At 55.1% G+C, this 20,997-nt stretch overlaps 1 protein-coding gene across 1 annotated transcript; it reads left to right on the top strand.

The window, feature by feature from the left end:
- Window positions 1-102: 102 nt before the first annotated feature.
- On the top strand, window positions 103-20,582 carry ZNF469 (zinc finger protein 469). The gene is made up of 2 exons (XM_055818947.1): window positions 103-388; window positions 4,798-20,582. Exon 2 carries the CDS (start codon window positions 4,986-4,988, stop codon window positions 17,781-17,783), a length of 12,798 nt encoding a protein of 4,265 aa, XP_055674922.1. The 5' UTR covers window positions 103-388; window positions 4,798-4,985; the 3' UTR covers window positions 17,784-20,582.
- Window positions 20,583-20,997: the final 415 nt, after the last annotated feature.

Here is a 20,997-nt window from a genome sequence, read left to right as displayed (position 1 = left end):
GGTTGCAATGAGCCCCTGCAAAGCATGGGGTCTGCAGGACTCAGCAGCTGGGATGCAGGGGATGGAGCTGGGATGCAGGAGAGGGGGAGGCAGGACCCCATCTCCATCCATGCCCCGGTTTCCTCACTTCCACAGCACCCTATGACCACACACCTGGCCAAAGCCACCCACCCAGGGGGACCCAGCTGGGGGTGGCCATGACAGAGCATTTTGGGGTGGAAACCCCTCCTTTTGGCAGCTGAGCGCTCCCCATGTGCCGCAGTGCTGGCAGCCAAGCCAAACAGAGATTCCTGACATATTTTTCTCTTTCCTTTGCAGCCAAGAAATTCATATTTCATGGGAGGTGAAAGTGAGTCCCGGCAGTAGCTGAGCGGCGGAGGGTGCCAAGGTATGGGCCAGCTGACAGCACAGGGTCGGATGCTATTTTTGGGAGCCAGACACTCTCCTCCTCATCCCAGACAAGCTCAGGGGATGCCCCTGACCCCCCCAAGCCCCAGCTGCAGGGATGCTCGGGGACCTCCCCGGCTGCTTTCCTGGCCCCGCAGCAACCCAGCCATGAGAGACAAAGTGTAAAGAGGCCATGGGTTTTGAGAAGGGGCCGGTTTGCAAGGGGAAGGGATTTTTCACAGCCCCAACCAGAGCCACGCTGGGTAAGATCAACCCACCTGGGTAGGATTTAAATCCTTTAGGCAGTGGTTAAACACCCCTTTTTGGGGAAAAAAACCCAAAGCATGTTTAGAGGCATCCCCGTGTCTCATAGAGCCAGTAAAAGCCCATAGAGCCAGGGAGTTTCTTTGTGGGACCCCCACATGCCCGCCCCCCCCCCCCCCCCCCCCATCTCCTGCCAGCCGTAGCGAAAGGTGTTTGCCTGGCTGGTGCCATGCAACCAGCATATTAATTTTTTTTCCTTCCACCCACTCCCGTGCCCGTCGCTGAGCTGCTGTTGCGAGCCCGCAGTGCGTCCAGCCGCGATACCCACCCAGATAACAGCAGCCCCATCATGGGATGGTTTTTCATTCACCTTACAGCGGCAGCCTGTGAGCCTACCCATGCTGAACCCCAGCTGGAGCCACAGCCCCGAGACCCCCAACCCAACCAGAGCCCCTTATAATAAGCCAGCCCTGCACATCTCCCAGCCCCATCCGGGCTTCGCTAGACAGGGCACTGTACATACAAACAGCAAGAACAGTCCCTGCCTTGCTAATCTCAATAGACGATACAAAGAGCAGATAGGCGAGGGGAAGCATTATCGCGCCTGATTTACAGATGGAGGGCTGAGTCACCGTGATTAACTGACTTACCCAAGGTCATGCAAGGGAGAGGCCGAGCCGAGCGCTGAACCCGGCTCTGCCGAGTGCCCCAGCAAGGCTATCCTCCGCTCCCCACCGAAGGGAAGGAGTTCTGCCTTCTGCCTGGAGTGATGCTCCGCTGAGCCCAGGCAGGGCTGAGCCTGTCGCTCTGTGAGCAGTGCTGCCGTCTCAACCCTATCTTCCTCCTTTGCTTCAGCAGCTGGTGGGGTTTTCTTGTTGGGTGGTGTGGGTTTTTTGCTGTTCACACGACCATTTTCTCCCCTCACTGCTGTTTCCACCAGAGCAGGGTTTTGCTCTGGGGAGATGTTTCACCTGCTGCTGCCCTGCCCACAGTGGGGACGTTGTGGTCCCCTCGGTCTTCATGGTGTGGACCCCATACAGGGTCCTGGCTGAGGTGCATCAGCATCCCGCTAGTGGGATTCAGGGCTCTTCTCTCTTGGGAAGGAGATGATCTCAGGGCTGGGGGTGATGCGGTCCCCCAGGACATGTGTGCTGGGACAGCCCTGCAGGAATAACTGCTGAGGAGCTCAGGGAGCACAGGCAGCCCCAGGGGACCCTCGGCTCGGCTCCTCGGGCACAACCAGCTCTCAAGGCATGAAAAGCTGAACCACTTGGCTCGGGGTGCCAGAAAGCTGGGGTGGTGAATCACAAACCGTCTGGCACGTTGGGGCTCCCGGCAGGATGGGACCTGCCCCGCAGAGCAGCAGACTGCGCTCTGCCTCGCCTGCCAGGCTCCTGCCGTCACTGCTCGGCTTGTCCCTGTGTCCCTGAGCCACAGCAGGAGGCTGTAGCTGGCCCCATGTGAGCCCTGGTGTGGGAGGATGCTCCAGGGATGAGGAAAGGGCTGAACACCCAACAGGGCACACAGTTGCAGGTGGGGATCACTCTCCCTGTGGCCAGCAGCCTGGTAATAAATATCACGTGCTTCTTTTTTTAAAGCATAATCTTCCTTTGCCCCTGTCTCATCCCTTTCCACCTCCTCTTTCAGGAGCTGAAACATTAAAACCCAAGAAGCGATACCAGAGGTAACCCAAAGAGGAGCTGGTCCCGTGGTCAGACTAAGGAGCGGGCTGAGAGCCTGTAAAAAAAAAAAAGATTCAATAGTCCCTATTTTCATTTTATTTTGGGTTTCCCATTCTGCAAGGGGTGGGCTATGTCTGGGCTGGGTCCGTAAACCCTCTGGTGATGGATGCAGGCAGCTGCCTGAGGAATATCACTTTAAATCAACACACCCAGCCCTCCTTATCGAACGCCCGATCGGGAGCAGCAGAGGCTGAGCCTCACAAGAGGCCCCAGATTTCCTCCCCGTGCTGCTCCCAGGGCTTCGGAGCCATCAGGGCCCGATTCTGGGTGTGCAGATGGTGATGGACCATGGCCGCAGCCAGCAGGAGGGACCCCAACGCAGGGACAGGGACCCCCAAGCCCCAGCATGGAGACAAACCTCAGGGTTTTGGGGAACAAAACCCTAATTTACACCTTGCCCTCATTCCCATGTACTGTCTATCATTCACAGGGAATAAATTCATGCCCACCTCCTGCCCAGGCTCTGCCACCAGCACCAGGCATTCCAGCATGGCACATAGATCCCCTGCATCAGCAGGATGGTCCTGTGTGCCACCGGCTCTGTGTTCCCCATCTCCAGCACTCTGCCAGCGCAGGGAGCTTCAGTGTTTGTTTCCCCTGGCACTCGCACTAATGCACCAGCAATCCCCAGCCCTCACCATGCAAATCCTGCAGCTTTACGGATACACAAACGAGCCTTTCCTTACAAAAAAAAAAAAAAAAAAAAATTAAAAAAGGCTCCTTTATGTGGCTGAAAGAGCACTGACTGTGATAATGTAGCGAGCGCTGGCCTTGAGTATTTTATCTTGGCAAGGAGCCTTTGCAAATTTAAACAGCAGCAAACAGGCTTTGCAGTTGTGGCTGGAAGAGGCATAAGTGGTGCATTGTTTTGCAAGCAAAACCCTTGCATGCCAAAGGGCCGTGTGTGAGCTTTGGCCGGCACGCGGGGAGCGAGCACGATAGGGTCCGGCCGTATCAGCCCAGGATTCATTTCACTTAGCGGGGTGTGAAATTGTGGAGGAATTCAAGCCTGGCAGCTCAAACCAGAGAGGGGACCCCAGGGAGCGCCCCCCGCAGCATTGCCTGCCCCTCCCTGCAAAGTCTTGCAGCATCTTTGCAGAAGGAGTGGTGGGGATGCACCCACTGCTATCTCGATATATACGCGTGCCTCTGCTATCTCGATATATACGCGATAATATTATTAATGCATATGCACTGTACAGCATCGCAGAGCACTAGGTGCGCACCCCAGCTTCTGTGCGCATGCAAAGCATCAGCTGTGAATGGAGAGATGAGCCGTGCACGCTGCAGAGACCCTGAAAAGATGCAGGTCACTCCCCTTTTCTTGCAGAAATTCTCATTTTCTGCTCAGATCACTGCTGGGATGGTGAGGCTGTGCAGTGTGAGGTGGTCCCCAAATGGGGCTGGGGAGCTGCTAGAATTACTCCCAGGATTAGACTAATATGCTGAATTTCACACTGCTTTGCAGCCAGGTCACCCCCCTTCCCAGATCCCAGCAGTATCATGCCTTTGCCCCCTGCAGCAGACAGTAAGGAAGCATTTCTAGTGAGGGAGGAAAAAGAAACCCTTTCTGTTTCCAACAGACTTTTTTAAAGAGACTCTTTAAAACAGAGGTTTACTCTTTTTTTAATATAGCCTGTGTCTGGGGCTAAAATCCTGGTGGTACCTTTTAAAAGGCTGCGCTTGACTTGTGCTTCATGTCTAATGCCCTGAGGTCCCTGAGCTGTAAAATCAACTGGTAAATTCAGGGCTCAGTTTTTACGGTTTTACCTACTTAACGGTGCCTAAAATTGCGGGGGTAGTTTGGGGGGGGGCTGGGGATGTTGAAGTTAAGGCAGAGGCAGCAGAAGCTCAAGTCCTTTCCCTGGGGAAAGGGCTTGCATTTCAGAGCAGTGGCTTGGTCGAAGGGATGCGGTGTGGGGGGAGTTGTGGTAGAGCAAAAGCCTGTTGCTGCACAGCCTGACCTCAGCACCCCTCCGGCCGCGGGAGCTGGGACACGGGACCATAGGGACACAGGGACATGGGGACAGGGAGCCGTTCCCAGCCTGGCCCGACAGCCCTTCCCGCTAATCCGTAGGTGGAGCTCTTCTGTCATCTTTTTCTGCTTATGTTGCGAAGAAGTAACCCAGAAATAGCTTCCCCGGAGGAAAAAAGTGCCTCCCTCAGCACCTTTTGCCAAAGGTGCAATGCTCCGAGCATCCTTTGAAGAGCCAAAAGCTGGAGGGCTTCACCCCGAAGCTGCTGGGGTGGGGGCGGGGGGGGTTGTATGTGTGTCACACTGCCCGTTGCTCCATCCCCCTCCTCACTGCAGCGCCAAGAAAAGGGGCCAAACTCTATCCCACTCCCTCCGCTGTCCCCCTCCCCAGCTGACGGCCGCCCTTTCTCTCCCTTTTCCCCTCTGCAGGTCTGAAACGATGCGGCAGAGCCCCACCGGCGCTTGGGACCCCCGCGCCGCCCCGGCCCCGGGGAGCCGCTGCCCCTCTCGCCGCCCAGGTGCCCACCAGAGGAGGACCATGCCCGTGACGGAGGGACGGCAGCTCGCAGCAGGACGGGAAACCGGGGCTTTCTAGCCTTTCCCTCCCCCTCGGTATCATGACTGGAGAGACCCAGCATGTTTACACCATTGGGGATACTGAGGCCAGCCCCAAAGACCCCGACAAGGACTTTGGCTTTGAAGGTTGCGGGGAGAAGGATGGGAGGGTGCTCGGTGGGGAGGGCACGTCCCCCTTCCCCGGCCCCAAGGACAAGGAGCCCCACAGCCAGCGGGAAGCCGTGATCCGGCCACAGCAAGCAGGGAAGATCGACTTCAAATCCCTCCACTGCAAACCCAAGTTCGGCAATGAGAGCACCTGGGGAGAGGTCAAGGGCAGCCCCCAGTCCCCCCCAGGAAAGGGTCGAGCCCGCGAACGCGGCCGGCGCTCGGGGAAGGGGGAGCGGGGCCACCACCAGCTCTACCGGCTCAGCATCACCGGCGCCCGGCCGAACCCCACCATCGGCATCGCCTACCCCCAGCAGAAGGTGACCCCCCCAAAGAAGCCAGAGGCAAACTGCAGCCCTGTGGCTGGCAGCTACCGCTTCCACGTGCCCAGCATCCCCCAGCGCGAGGCTGAGCTCCGGCAAGAAGACCTTGGCTTCAGCCGCTGCTTCCCTGATGCTGCTGCTGGCCGTACCTCCGCCAACTATACCTCACAGCCCACCCCCTCCCACGGCCCCAGAGGGCAGCCCCCCGCTGCCAGCATCCCCCTCAAGAGCCCTGGCACCAACGGGCAGCTACATTATTTAGAGTTTCAGGCGAACAGGACTGACTCCTGGCCTTCCCCGGAGAAGAGCTTTGCCGGTGCTAGCTACGGGATCTCGGTGCAGAAGCCCAGCTCTTTCCCCGAGGGTGGCAAAGCCAGCGCCCACGGTCTGGGGGCTTTGCCTTGCCAGTACCCCTTCCAGCTGCTGCATGATGCGGGGAAGGAGCCGTACCGCAGCGATGCGGGGAGCCAGGAGTACCTGGACGTTGGGCTTGCCACCGGCCAGCTGGCTCACGGCACCTTCGCCTTCCACTCGTCCTCCAGAGAGTGGCAAGAGGAGGCACTGAGCAGCAGCTCCTACGAGAGCGTGTCCCCCGAGGGCAGGCTGTATGGCTTGCCCCCTCCACCACCACCACCGCCGTTTCTGCACCCGCTGCCGCCGCCAGCCCCGCACCACGGCCCTCTGCCGTGCTGCAAGGGCAGGAGCGAGCATCCCGCTGACCCCAATGGTGCTCTCTCGTCATCTGGTGCTATCGACCAAAACCCAAGCACTTTCCAAGAAAACCAAGCTGTTTTTCTGTCTAGTTTACACTCGCCTAGTATGCCAAAGCCAGTCGGTAAGAGGCAAGCCTCAGCGAAAGACAGTGTCCCCAGCCCGCAGCTGCTGGCCCAGAGCAGCCCTCTGAGAAGGAACATGCCACCAAACTCTCTCTCCCAAGTGCACTTTCAGAGCAAAGCCTATTGCAGTTCTCCCGCGGGCAGCGCCAGCACAGGATCCGTGCCTTTCGAGACAAGCATTCCCACTACGGCACCCACCCACCCCAGGCTTGTGCAAGCTTGGGAAGGTGCCGCTAAGGCGTTTTCTCCCATGGACCAGAATTCAGCACCTTATTCAAACCCTGTTGGAAACCAGTTCTCATTCGAGTGCCAGTCTGGCCCCGAGCAGAGGCAGCACAGGCAGAAAAATGCCAGGATACCTTGGCAGCAAGTACACCTTACTTCTGCAATGCCGGGTCAAAACAGGCTAGAGCTGTCAAGACAGATCACCAGCCAGAAGCTCCCCTTCCCGCTGGGCACGTCAGAGTGGCAGGGGAGCACAAAAGCCCCAAAAGGGCCCCCTGTAAGTAACTCTCCAGGGTATCACGGCAAAAAGCTCTTGTCGGGAGAGAGCCTTGGGGTCCAGAGGGGAGACCCCAACTCAACGGGCGCTTTCTCTTTTGAGAGTGGGAAGGAGCCGGGGTCTCCTGCCTGTGACTCAAGAAGCAAAACCCTCTTCTACAGCATGGGTCAAGTAGGTCCTCCTCCTCCTCCCTCAAGGAGCTCGTCAGGCTCAGCGCTGGTCCTGCCTCCATCGGCCTTGGTAGCTGCCTCCCCTTGTGAGTCCCCGCTGCCATCCCCTGTCCCGAACCCCACCTGCGGCAGCACTTGCTCATCGCTCTCCCCCATGTCCAGCAGCCCGCTCAACCCCAGCTTCGAAGACAGCCAGATGTCTGGAGCGCTGACCCCCTCTCCCTTCTTCCAGCACCCCTGCCATCCCAAGGACAGCAACAAAACCTTCCACCCCTCTGACATCCTGAGCAACAGCTCACTTCATTACCACCCCACAGACTCCATCAAGTCCTTCCACTTCCCTCCTGATGCCCTGAAAGATGACAACCTCCTGAAATGCACCCCGGCGAGCCCATTCCACAAACCTGGCGTGGAGGTGGCCAAAGGATGCTCGGATGGGCTGGACGGGGAGCAGCCTCCACCACCATACTCTTCCCATCACTTACTGGCCAGCTCCCTCAGCAGCGCCAGCCTGGACCAGCTGGATGTGCTCCTGACCTGCAAGCAGTGCGACCAGAACTACAGCAACCTCTCCTCCTTCCTGCAGCACCGCCAGTTCTGCGCCTCCCATCCCACTCTACAGGGAGAGGGCAAGGATGCTCCCCGGGCAGCCGAGGGGCGGAAGACACTCCCCCCAGAGCCCCCCAAACCCCCCAGCCTGGGGCTCTCTCCAGACCACCAGGCGCATTTGTTGGCATTAAACAAGAGCGATGACTTCTTGCTGGATGGGGAAAGCAAAAGCGAGGGCAAGGAAGATGCTCTGAAGGGCGGTCTCTTCAATGGCCTCACCACCAGCTCCCTGCCGCTCACTGCCTCGGACCTGGACATCGATGATGCCAAGCTGGACAGCTTGATCACCGAAGCTCTCAACGGCATGGGATACCAGTCAGATAACCCAGAGATAGACAGCAGCTTCATAGATGTGTTTGCTGATGAGGAGCTGACGGGGATGAAGGCAGCTGGTGGTGGGATGTCCCACAAGGTGAAGGAAGCCCTGGCCTCGGAGAGCAAATCAAAGCAGGAAACAGCAGAAGAGAAGGCAGTGGGCCAGCCCAAGGCTGGCCATTTTTATGAAGATGGCCACCCAGGTGCGGAGCAGGCAAAGAGAGGGGCAGGAAAGCAGCACCTTCACAAGGGGAGGGCAGCGCAGAGGTTGGCAGCCCAGGAGCCAGATCCCGGGGCAGCAGGAGCAGAGAGGACAGCCAGGCTGCGGGCGGGCAGGAAGAATAGCGTCCCAGCGTCCACCACCTCCTCCAAGTCCACCTCCAGCCAAAAGCATCCTAGGAAGTTCAGCCAGGAGCCTCCGGTGAAGGGTGAGGTGGGACCAGGCATTGCCACCAAGAGCTCCAAGCCACCCCGGTTCTCCATGAAGGACATGAAGAAGCGGAAGCCCCGAAGTGGCACGTGGAGCAAGGAGCTCATTCACAAGATCGTACAGCAGAAGAACAAGCTGCACAAACTGCAAGTGAAGAGCAGCAAGCAGGCACAGTGCCCCCAGGTCACCGAGAGGCTGATGCCAGCTGCCAAGGAGGGCAAGTTTCAGGAGTACGACTATGTCTCCGACTCGGATGACGATAGGGCAGAGCGCAGCAAGCTCCGGGGGAGGAAGAAGCGTGGCACGGGATTCATCGGGAGGACCAAATGCAACTTCAGTAAGAAACGCCCAGGAAGAAGTGAGAGAGTCAAAGAGAAAGACCCAGCCTGGAGCTACAGCCGGAAAAGGGACAGTCAGAAAAGGGATACACTGGAGCATGGGGGGGTCCCGAGCCAGGAGGATGCCACGAAAGAGGATTGTGCTTCCAGAGTCCGAAGACGAAGCAGCCAGTCATCTACTGGCAGCAACCACAGCAGTAGCATGCCCAACGAGATGGGCACCAGCCCACCCCACGCTGATGGCGCCGGCTCGGGCAGCGAGAAGGGAGGCACGCAGAGGAGGAGGCGGTTGGGCAGCCCGGCACATGCACCAAGGACTCCACTCAGCCTTCCCGAAGACAGGAGTCCAAAAAAGAGCCAGAAGAGCAAAGAGGACTTTCCCAGGGGGAGCAGGCGGTTGGGCTCAGCCAGACCTTTGCTAGCAGGCTCCAGGACATGTCCGAGTACTGAACGAGATGTTGCTGTGATGGACTGTGGAAAGGAGGAACTGTTACCGCAGCCCCAGGAAAGGCAGCTGCCCAGCACGGCCGCCCCGGGCAGGAGCCCCGCTGGGGTCTCCTGTAAGGAGGGGGTAGAAGAGCCCAAAGAAGCAGCAGATCACATGGGGGAGGCAGGAGAACCCACCTTGGAGTCTCAGGACTCACCCAAGCTCACCATGGTCAACCAGAGGCATCAGTTTTCCCCCTTCACGAGCGACGGGCTGAAGTACCATGCAGAAGAGCTAATTCCTACATCCCACGGCGATAACGAAGCTAGTCCTGGCAGCGTGAGTGCCGCCTATGCGGAAGCGGGCATCAAATACTTGAAGGCACACGGGCTGTGTGATGGTCGGAAGGACTACCCCACACCGGTTGCCCCGTACAGGGGGGATGCAGTGGGGATGATGCTCACTGCCAAGGCACCAGATACATATGTCAGCAGTGACAACTCCTTTTTCGATCCCAAAGGCCCCCCCAGTCACTACAATGACAACCTTTTCTCAAAGCCCCCAGCCTTGGGCTCCTCACACATGGATGACATGTACTTATGCCGGGATGACATCAATGCCAGCTCCTTCGAGCAGAAGCATGCCAGCATCTCCCCGTACGCTGCAGAAACGCCGCAGGGCAAGGTCTCCTCCCCTCTCAGCTTTGATTCCTCTTCAATATTTGGAGAGCTTCCTGTCACCGAGTTTGATCCACCACTGTACGAGACTGTTTCTGCGAGCAAGGATGGTTATGTGACAACATTCACCTGTCCTGGCAATCCCCCCAGCAAGCCACTGCCATTTGAGCAACCGTATCCACCGTTCATGCCAGAGAAAGACTGGTCCCTCATGGAGGAGGTGGCTCCAATGCTGCCAGAAGACATGACTCAGTTCCAGAGCCTTTCAGTGGAGAAGCCACTAGCCAAGAAATTCCCTGAGGAAGGACCTGTCCCTACCAGCCAACTTTCCCTGCCACTACCAGACAGGATAACAGATTATAACGTGACTTTTATGAACAACATATCAGATGATGAGCTGGAGATCAAGCGATTAGTCACAGAGCTGGAAAATCAACTGCAAACCAGCAAGCTGGATAACGAGGCATCCGTTGCCCTTCAGAAACCCGAGCAAGACGTTGCTGCCCATCTGCAAGGACAGGCGGCTGAGCAGTTCCCACCACTGCCAGTCGAGCAAGAGACAGGCCATGAGAAAGGACTGTTTTTGGCAGATGAGTTGGGCAGTTCAAGCCTCTGCATTGGGGAGAGGCTGGGAGGTGAGAAGCCAGCCATTGCGAGCACCCGTGGGGACTATGAGAGACCCAGGGAGCCCTGGCCATGCCCGGTGGAGCTGGGGTCGCTGGAGGCAGGGATATGCACGCCAGCCCCGCTCGCTGCAAACCGTTTCTGCTCCAAGGACAACAGTGAGCAGCTCCGAGGAGCCATGGCCACCAAGGAAAGTGACCCCGGAAAGATGGAAAATGGGTCTTCCTCCAAAAGTCTGCCTGGCTCACGCACACCAGACCAAACAGAGGCTCCTGTCTACACAGAGCCCATGACAAAAAGCCCTCCCGCTGTCACCAACTCCGTGTTCCCCAAGATCCTGGAGGCAGCAGAAGTGACCAAAGATCCCCTGCCATCCCTGCCACGCCAGTGCAGTGCCGAGAGCTTCCCTGTGCCGGGGAAAGCAGATGAAAGCTTCACTGGTGCTGCAGAGCTGGAGAAGTTTGATGCCCATCTTCCAAACTGTAAACCTGAATTTGGGTTTCAGCAGGGTCCCACTCCGGGCTTGGATCTCACCTTTTCGCCTCACATCAAAGAGGTCCCAGATACAGAAGAAAGACCCTTAAGCAGGCCCGAGTCACCCAAAACGGCAAAAAGTGCCGAGGACTTCAAAGGGGATGGTGATGGGTCTGCGTTGACAGAAGAAACGGAGGAGAGGAAGAGCCCCACCACCTATCCAGCCCCTGGAGCCAGTGACAAAGCCAGCAAGCAGAAAGTGCTCCTGTTCGATATGCTGAGTCTGCCCAAGGAGAGCGACTGCAGCTCCCAGAAGGTGTTGGCACCCCAGGAGACAGCTGCCAACCCTCTGCAGCAGCTGCAGCTCTTCGTTGCCCGAACAGTAAAGAGCAACGAAGAGGAGCTGTTGATGCCGTGCTTCCCCATGCTGCTTGCCCCCAGCCACCCCTCTGCCACCACCCGCATCCAGCCGGAGCAGAAAGAGGAGAGTGGTGGTGCCATGGAGGGGGAAAGTCGGACATACTGCCCTGACCAAGGAGAGGGGGATGTCCTCATTGGAGGCAACATGGAAAACACCGCTGCCCCAGCAGAAGAGGCCGTGCTTTTCTCTGGTGGATGTGAGCAGCTGGAGTCATTCAGTGCAGTCGGCTCTTACCATGCAAAACAATCCACGCTCGTGAAGCCAGAGCTGCAAAATAATGTAACGGAGCTGCAGCACTTAGCAAATGAACACGCGGAACTGAATGACATTAATATCCGTGCAGATGGTGTTTCCCAAGAGCATAATGACCTCTTGCCACTCGAAAACATAGAGGTGACCCCACTGCCAGGGCAAGGAAAGAAAGCCTATCAGCTCATGGAAGAGCCAGAGCAAGATAAAACCAAAGCAACCTTGGCATTTAAAAAACATGAGCAATCGCATTTAAGCCATAGTTTGCTCGAGGAAGAAACACTGGGCAGTGCAGCAGCAGAGAGGCTGGAAAGGATTCAGGTGGGGCAGGGAGCACAGCCCCGGCGCAGTGCTCCCGCAAGTCCCACCAGCTCCCCCAGGCCCTCCAAGGAGGATCCCCACCAGGACCACCACTTGGTGCAGGAGACAAAAGCCAGCACAATCATTGCAAAGGTTCCCAGAGAAGGAAATGGCAAGAAGTCCCTCAATGGCTGTCATTACACAGGCGAATCTCCAGCCAACCTGCCCTTGCCAGCCAATTTTTCTCACCCTAAATGTTTGCAAAGCGGTGGGGCTGAGGGAGGAGAGGTCCCCAGCTTTGGCACTCAGCTCTCAGGTCAGAAGAAATATGGTGTGTCCCTGCTTAATGCATCAAGTTCATTCACCATGAAGAGGTGTCCTCCTGAGGCCAACAGCCATCGTGTCCATCACCCCTCCGTGAGCCCGGTAGAGCAAGGGACATGGAAAAGGGCACCCACCTTTCCTCCCTTACTGCATCACTGCGGGGCCGTGGCAATGGAGACGGTCGAGGATGGTCACCATCACCTCCCCGACGGTGTTTTGGGTAACTATGGATCACCTGAAAGAGAAGGGACAGCAAGACCCTGTGCTCTGCTGCACACTGATCGTCTGGTGGGCTCTGCCTTGGAGATGGATGGTGCCCAGCAACCACATGGGAAGGGCTGCTCTCTTCCCTGCTCAACACCTTTTGACCAGAAGGGTGTTGGGAAAGAGGTACCCGAAAGCACCGGCGCTGGGCTGTCAAGTTCTCATTTTAAAGAAAACCAAGTGTGCACTATCACAGATACAGTCATCAACTCCATTCCTCCAGAAACCCAAAATTACCCAGCCCAGACCACAACGGGTCTTCTGCCGATCAGAGAAAGAGAGGTGAACCTGAACCAAGAGAACAGGCTTGAAAGCTGCTCTGAGGATGGAAATGAGCATCAAAGTGAACCAGAGGCTTTGTGCAATGGTTCTGCTGTTCAGCAGGTGCCAGCTAGTGTCAACAGAGGTCTTACAGGGACTGAAGATCTTGGTCCTGATGACTTAAATGGTCACAAGTTTTCAGAGGCAGCAGAGGTGGGACCTGATCTTTCCAAAACCACAGAGAATGTAGGAAAGAGTTTAAAAGGGGAGAAGCCCAAAAGCGATAGGGCTGGAGAAGCTGAGAGTTGTGTGTTAAACAGTATGGGCCAAGGAGAGGGCAACACGCCTGACAGTACTCCAAACCCTTCCCAAACTGAACTTCACAATGAAAAGAAGCCAAATGGGCTCCCGGTGACCTGTGACATTTGTTCAGCTACTTTTCGGTCCAAACCTGGCCTGACCAGGCACAAAGCTGTCAAGCACCAGGTGAAGAGCGGTGGCGTACCACAGCCCAGCAAGACTCCCAGGTCTGCTTTGATTCCTACAGACAAGACATCAAAAGCAGCCCAAAAGGTGCCCACAAGGAGCCTGAAGACATCAGTCAAAGACAAAACCTGCAGCTCACAGATGCTGACCCCCAACATTGAACACGTCTCCCAGAAAATATGCCCAGAACTGGAGAAAGAGCCCAGCACGCAGATGCAAGAAGTGGTCAGCAGAGTGCTCAGTGACCTCAGTGTGATCTCCTTCGAGATGTCCCAGGAGTTGCACCACACACGTGTTCTCCAGAGGGAGATGAAGGCAAAGGGACCGCGCTTGGAGACAAGGGGAGCAGGCAAGGCAGCAGCTGGGAAGCTGGACACGGGACAGCAAGCCAGGAAGGGAGAAAAGGGCAGAAGGAGCCAAAGCAAAGATCCCGGAGAGGTGAACAGCAATTCTGAAAAGAAGCTAAACAGAAAAGCGAGACGAAGGAAAGCAAAGGTGTTTCCCAGCAGAACTGAGCCCGATGGTCCATGTGAGCTGGAGAAGAGCACAGGTCCTCCCCCTGCTGTCCTCAGCTCTGGTCTGCCCAGGATCGCAGAGGGCTTGCATGAGCCAGGTGGTTGCATCTCCACAGAGGAGCAAAATAGGTCCAACTCAACCCAGCACTCTCAAAAAGCTAAACAGTCCCCTTGTGCAGCTGAACTTGCAGAGGATCTGGGTGACAGGATGGTGTCTTCAAAGGAGATGGTCAGCAAGGGGTCAGGGTCAGTGGCGAGCACAGTCGCCTGTCCTGGGGAGGTGGAAGATCCAAACAGAGTGGAAGACACACAGGATTGCAAACAGTGGGTTAGCGGGTTTGTGAAGCAAGTGGCAAAGGGATTGGGCAAGGTAGGCAAAGAGCAGCATTGTGGTACTGATGGCGCAGAGGAGGTGGATGCTGAGACAGGAGACAGTCCAGGGGCAGGCAGTGGTTCTGGGAATGGGAGTGATGCCCCGCAGGGTCCTACGGCTCCTGCCGAAGGTGGTCTGCCGCTGGAGACATGTCATTCAGCAGCCACTCAAAATGTTCCTGGGCAAGGCACTCTGCAGACCACGGCAGGGACCAGCCCTCCTCCTGCAGAGCCAAAGCAATGGGTGAAGGCAGACATGCCACCAGGCAGAGAGCATTGCATGGAGAGCACGGCCGTCTCAGACTTCCAGAGCTTGTTTGATGATGACTCCACATTCTCCCAGCTGTTCCCCCGGGACGACCAGTTTGTCCGGAGAAAGTGCACACGGGTGTATGGGAAGCGCAGCAAGAAACCCAAGCCCATCACTGAGGTAAACCTCCAGCCAGCGGGTGCTGTCGACCTCTTCACGATCCGATTAGCTTCTGACCTCGGTGAAAACAGCTCCTTCTGTGTCACCAAGGACCCCTGCGAATACGAAACCATCTCTGTTGACGATGCCTTAATGCTCAACATGTGTCACGGCAGCAAGGCAAAGAGCGGAGATGCCGCTCCCAGTGGATCTAGAAGCATTGCGCTGAGATCGGGCTGCGAGATTGACCAAGGGAAGGAGGACATTGACCTGGAAGACAACATGCTAACCTTCCTGTGCCAAAGCAGCCAGGTGGACAACATCCCCAGCTTGAACATCTGGGGGAGTCTGGAGAAGGAGGGAGAAAGCCTCTCTGCTGAGGACATGTTTGAGCCTCTGATGGACCTTGAGGATGAGCACTCACTCAGAGAAGCAAGCTCTGAGCCCCCCGAGCTGGCGGAGGAGCCCTACGATGGCAAGGCTAATGAAGACTCAGACTCTCCTGAGTTTCATACCATCGACATCGAGATGCTGAATGCAAAGCTGAAAATGAGAGACGTGTGCTTCTTCAGCCCTTGTGAAGACCTTCCTGGCCAGGAGGAGGACAATGCTGTGAGCTATAAGCCGAAGCCGGGCCAGCACAGCAAGCACAGAAGTAAGCTAGAAGATGGGAAACTGGGGAAAAACCGCAGTGAGCTAACCATCAAGACCAAAGACAAGCAGTACAAATGCAAAGTCTGCTTCCAGTGGTTCCTGACATTGGGGGAGCTGGACTTCCACAAGCTCTCCCATAACCCTTCCCCTCCACCTACCTGCTACATGTGTGTCCAGCGCAAATTCAGCTCCCGGGAGCAGCTGAGGGACCACCTGAAGGAGAAGCACGCCAAAAACAAAGCAGGTCTGTGGGCTTGCGGGATGTGCCTAAAGGAGATCTCTGATGTCTGGATGTACAACGAGCATCTCCGGGAGCACGCCACCCAGTTCGCTCGCAAGGGGCAAGCGCAGAAGTCCGTGATGGGCCTGCCAGCCTGCTTTGGTGAGGACAATGCTGCTGTCACCCACTTCCTCAACACCATCATGTATCGGAAGCCCAGCAGGTCCTCCCGGCACGCCAACCCTAGCAGCAAGCATGTGTTTAGCAGAGAGAACAAGAGCCCCAAGGAGCTGCCTCTCGAGCAGGAGGCCAAGGCAATGAAAGACCCCTTGGAAAGCAACGTCAAGGTGAAGCCACCTGCACCCAGCTCCTCTAAAGCATCCACCAGTCCGTCTCCAGAGCACAAAGCGAAAAGCGAAGGCACCCCGAAATCTGTCCCCATGCACCCAGACTGCAAGGACCCTTCCAGGGACTGTCATCACTGTGGCAAACAGTTTCCCAAACCCTTCAAGCTCCAGCGGCACTTAGTCGTGCACAGTTTACAGAAGATTTACTTGTGCCACAAGTGTCCCATGTTCTACCAGGAAACAAAGGAGCTGCGAAACCACCTCAGCCAGGAGCATGGCATAGTGGAGGAGCAGGAGATCAAGCACACCACCCTGTATGCCTGCGAGCTCTGTGCAGATGTCATGCACGTTATCAAGAAGTCCTTCATCTGCAGCATGTGCAACTACACCTTCTCCAAGAAAGAGCAGTACGACCGGCACATGGAGAAGCACCTGGCAGGAAGCAACAAGACTTTCAAATTCAGAGGGGTCATGAGGCCTGGCATTGCCTCTAGGGAGAGCAGGGAGAAGGTGAAAGAGGACGGCTCTCTCCGGGAGGGCATGCCACCGAGCAAGAAGAGGAAGGTTGTTCACCACAGCAGCTCGCTCCCATGCAGCTCGCCGGTCCACCTGGACCACACTAGTGACCTTCAGCTAGCAGAGGCTGCAAGCCCCAGCCTGCAGGCTCCCACCGCCTCCTTCCCTGCAACTCCCAGTGACCCGGGAGCACCCCAACCCCCTGTGAAAACAGAAGACTTGGTGGGTGACTTCTCCGACCTCCTGGCAGAGATGGAGAAATCCCAGTTTGATGCCCTGCCTCCGCCACCCTGCCTCTCCCTGTCGTTGCCACAGGCTGCGGCGAGCAGCCCAGAGCTTGGCCATATCGCTGCCCTGTCTATCGAAGAGCTGGAGAAAGGAGCATTTGATGGGAAACCACTTCCTTTCTTGGACTCGCCTGAGTTTACCATTGACCTTGCTGGGTTGGCTTGTAACCAGGCCACAGACCAAAAACTCTCTCCTCCACACCTGACTGAGAAACGTGGCTACACCGACGCCCATAAAAGAGCAATCGTAGGCAACAAAGATGAATATATAGTGGGTGTCCTGGAAAATCCCAGTGCAGCCAGCGATGCCGTGAATGGGATCCCATTTCTCCAGCTTGCCAAGAAGGTCTCAGAGCTTCCTTCCCCACAGGCAGAGGTTCCATCAGCCAAGGAGACCCATAGATGGGGCAGCCCCAATGCCAGCGATGCCTCTTCTTGTGAAGGTGCCTCTAAGGCCGCATCTCCAGAAGCTGCACACCACCCCCTGCCCCTGAAGGACAGGACGGCATCGCCCACCCTGAACGGGGCTGCCAAAGATTCGGTCCCACAGAAGAAGACCGCAGGTGGCCAGCCCAGCAGTGAGGCTGCCCCTGGCATGGGCAGCCCTGATGGCAGTGCAGAGGAGGCTCAGCAACCCATCTCGGGGAGGGAGAAAGCCGTGCCTGAGGCCAAGAACAGTAGCACTGACACCAAGGAGCAAGGTGGCAACCCAAGCAAATCCACTGGCCACCAGCCCCAAGGCGAGGCGTCCAGCAACACCATGAGACACAGCCACGTGGAGCCGAGCAAAGCCGCCGGAAAGTTTCACCCTAAGAGGAGGAAAGAGCACAAATCCTTGAGCCACCGGGGCAGCTCCGGCTCCCGGGAGAACATGGAGGGAGATGGGAAAAAGAAAAAAGCCCGGACCCCATGCCCGGCAAGGAGTGAGAGCACCAGCGACCTCAAAGGCGCCGGCTGGAGCAACGCCGAAGCTTCTGCCCTCTCCCCTGGGAGGAGGGAGGCACACTGCAACAAACTGGTACCCAAGCCCAAAACAGGCTCCCAGCTGAAGAAGATGGTCCTGGACACTTACAATCAGAAGAAGGGGGAGCTCCATCATGCCAACGGGGACATGAAACGCAGAAAGGCCATTCTGGGGAAGAGCCTCCACCAAGTGTTGGCCAAGGGGCCAGTGCCGTCCCCGCACGGCTCCTTGCACAGCCCGCGTGCTGCCCGCGGTGCCAAGCCGGCCGGCTCATCCAGCTACCGCACCGCCGAGTCCCAGAACAACCTGCTAAGCCAACTCTTTGGGCAAAAATTAACTAGCTTTAAAATTCCTTTAAGAAGAGATACTTCAGAATAATTTATGGAAGTGACTTATGGTGATCCTCAGCTGCTTTCATGGGGTTTGCAAGGGAAAAATTATCAAAGCATTAAATTCGTTTGTGTAGCATGATTTCTCTGTCTAGCTTAAATGAACTTGCACTGCAGCCTCTGTGAAATAGTTTGCTTTGTGTCTACTAATCTACTTTAATTCACCTGATTTATCATGCAAATGCTAGAACTTTGATGTTGCTGATGATTTTCATGAACTGAAATTGTAATCGCTTTGGGCAGACTGAATCGTCGAGAGCAATTGCTTTATTGCAGAAGTGCTGAGGTTATAAGGATACTTGCAAATCTCAGACCCTTTTGAGTCTGTGTCTGTGTTATCTTTGTACAAAGTACTTGAAGAGATGAACTTCATTCCGTAGACGTCTTATTCATAAGGTGCAGTACACTGTAGAAAGCAAATTTTTTTTTTGAAGATTTTGCACAAATAATCCCGTACAATTCATTTAATTGGGAGCTGGCCTAAGAGATGATACAATTAGGGGAGAAAAAAAAATTAAATTAAGAATCAAGTGTCCTATATTTTGACAGCCATCCCTATGAATTTGTTTCTACATCGTCAAGAGAATAACGAACCAGCTCTGGGGCTGCTGGGGCTGCCCGAGCCCTTCAGAGGATGCTGCCGCTCTGTGACCACTGTGGACGATGTAACCAGAGGAGAGCCGCCACCGCGAGCAAACTGCACCTTGACACTTGTGACAAACTCTGATATTTTGGGTGGGGTGGGGTGGGGGTGTGTGCGTGCGTGTGTTTTCTTTTTGTTTGTGAGGGGAATTTTTGCGCAACGACAAAACTGTGCCAACTTACCGCACCAAACCGGTACTGTCCGAGTGCCCTCAACAGTATCACTTCTAAACTATCTTACTGTATTGAGTTAGTGGCTATATAGGTATCCGCTTTTTACTATGCAGTTACTGGTGCTATTCTTCTTTTGTAATGTGAATACAGACTTCCTTGATTGAAAAATAAAAGGGAACCGTTAGGAAGTAGCCGTTACCTGTAAAAGAAAACAAAGCAGGAAAAAAAATTTTAAAAAATCCAACTTTAGAGGAAAAAAATCCTGTATGCTGGTACTCCATAGTGACAAAAAGGTTACGTCACATTAAACAAGCGCGTTATACAACCGAACTTTTGAATCCGGAAAGAAATCTCAGGTGCAAACAAGGACATGGAGGATAATTAAAATACTATTGAAATACTCCCAAGTCAAGGAGGTGAAGTAATGCACTGATGTGATATGAACAGTCAGAGTACTTTGCGTCTGTCCTGCAATTATTTTTTGTTTTGTTTTAGATTTAAAAGGAAAAAAAAGAGGCTTTATTCTGTTAATATGTATCTTTACAATTCTTTGTATTGTATAAAAATATTGTAGGTAATTTACCTTGGGTGCAATGTGTTCTGTCAAAAGTTTTTATTTTGATATTTTGTCAGAGAAGCAGAGAGAGCAGGAAACGCCGTTTTATGATGTTGTATGTGTGCTTTTAAAGTGCCTCTTTAATATTGTTAAATAAAGTATGAGATGAAAATATGGGGTGGTACTGTAAAATCATACATGATTAATCTTTTCAAATATATTCCAATATTTTCACAGAAATTCCCTGTCTGCGTGATGTTTGTGGGATGTTCCTCCCTGGTTTTGTCCCATACCCCCACGGTCCCCTCCTCCCACGCACATCTCTGACCGAATGATGATGTTTCTGATTGACAGCTGGATGCTCGGATGCTCTGTGCGCCATCGTGGTGTCCTGTGGACAGTGGCTGTGGGAGAACGTTGGTGGGGCTGCTGTCACCTTTCAGTCATTTGCAAAGCCGTGGAGCTTCTCAATGGTGAAGGTGATTGTGCATCTCCTCTTCCTCCCTGCATCCTGGCCAAGTCCTACTCATGGCTTGAGTGTCTTGTCCTGGGGGAAAAAAAAATCCAACGTGATGGTGATGGCCCAGTTTGGTCATCATCAGTTGGTGACAGCGATGGGGCGGTTTGCTCATCACCAATTGGTGGTGGTGATGGCCAAGTTTAGTCATCATCAATTTGTCCTCAAGCTGACCTCTGCCAGCACAGCGCTGAGGTCTGAAGGTAGAAGGCTGACACAAAGCTGGGCATATTATATTCTTTAATTACTGTTGCAATCATAATATTTAAATGCTGTCAATGAGAGATAGCTCCTAACCGCAGGCTAGAATCCTTGCCACTTGGGGCTTGTAACTAAAACTGCAGGATTAATTTGATTAATTGATAGAATTATTTTCCAAACTACTCTTTTGTTTATGGAGGCTTAAAATGCTTGCCGCCTGCACCCTCCTGGTGTGTTGCAGAGTGGAGATAAAGTGGCTGAAAATAATTAGTATGGCTTAATTTAGGGAAAAAAATAACCTCAAAAGAATTTTGCAGAAAATTTAAGGCAGCACATTTTACTTTGTTTTGGCAGGAAATATTATGGAGCTGGAAATGGGACTTTTATGTTTTCCCTCTACTATATTTCACCAGGGCAGCAAGCCGACGGGGCAGAGGAGTATTTCATGCCTGGTGGTTACTGTAGCTCTCCCACACCTCCAGCTTCATAAGCCAGGCACCTGGAAATGAGCCACAGGTTTGCTGCAAAGGATGGGACCCATCCCCGGGGCCCTGGGCAGGGTGGGGGGGCACCGTCCTAAATCAGCACCCACCACTTTGCAGCACGGGCCACGAGTGGTGCTCGCCTTGGGTACCACTCCTGGTTGAACACTGCTCCCCGGGGAGATGCTACCATTGTCCCTGCAGCTCTGAAGGCTGAAATATTTAATTCTTCTCTTTCCCTTCTAAATGAGGGGGGGGGGGGGTGTCCCCCATCCTCTCCCCCCTGCTTTCACCCACATCCCCCTCCCGCAGTCTCAGCACCAGCTGGGTGGGTGACCCCCCCATCCATCAGCTCCCCTCAGCTCCCTAAAGCCCCTGGGTTTGCTGAGTCCCGCATTAATCCGGCAGTGCTTGTCACTTGGAAGATTGCAGGTCCCCGTCAACGTAATTCCAGCAAGGAAGGCAAAGCTGGGCAGCTTCTCCCAGATGCAGATTAACTCGCTGCTTGGGGGGTGCTGGTGGCACAGGGGGGCACCCATGGGACCCAGCATGCCCAGGGGTCCCAGAGCTGCACCCCACTGGGAAGCACGTGTGGGCTGCACCATCCGCAGCCCCAGTCCACACCCTCGGC

This window comes from Falco peregrinus, chromosome 14, assembly GCF_023634155.1.
Source record: "Falco peregrinus isolate bFalPer1 chromosome 14, bFalPer1.pri, whole genome shotgun sequence".
Lineage (NCBI taxonomy): Eukaryota > Metazoa > Chordata > Aves > Falconiformes > Falconidae > Falco > Falco peregrinus.
The sequence above is the reverse complement of the archived record's forward strand: the minus strand, read 5'-3'. Positions and strand labels throughout refer to the sequence as shown.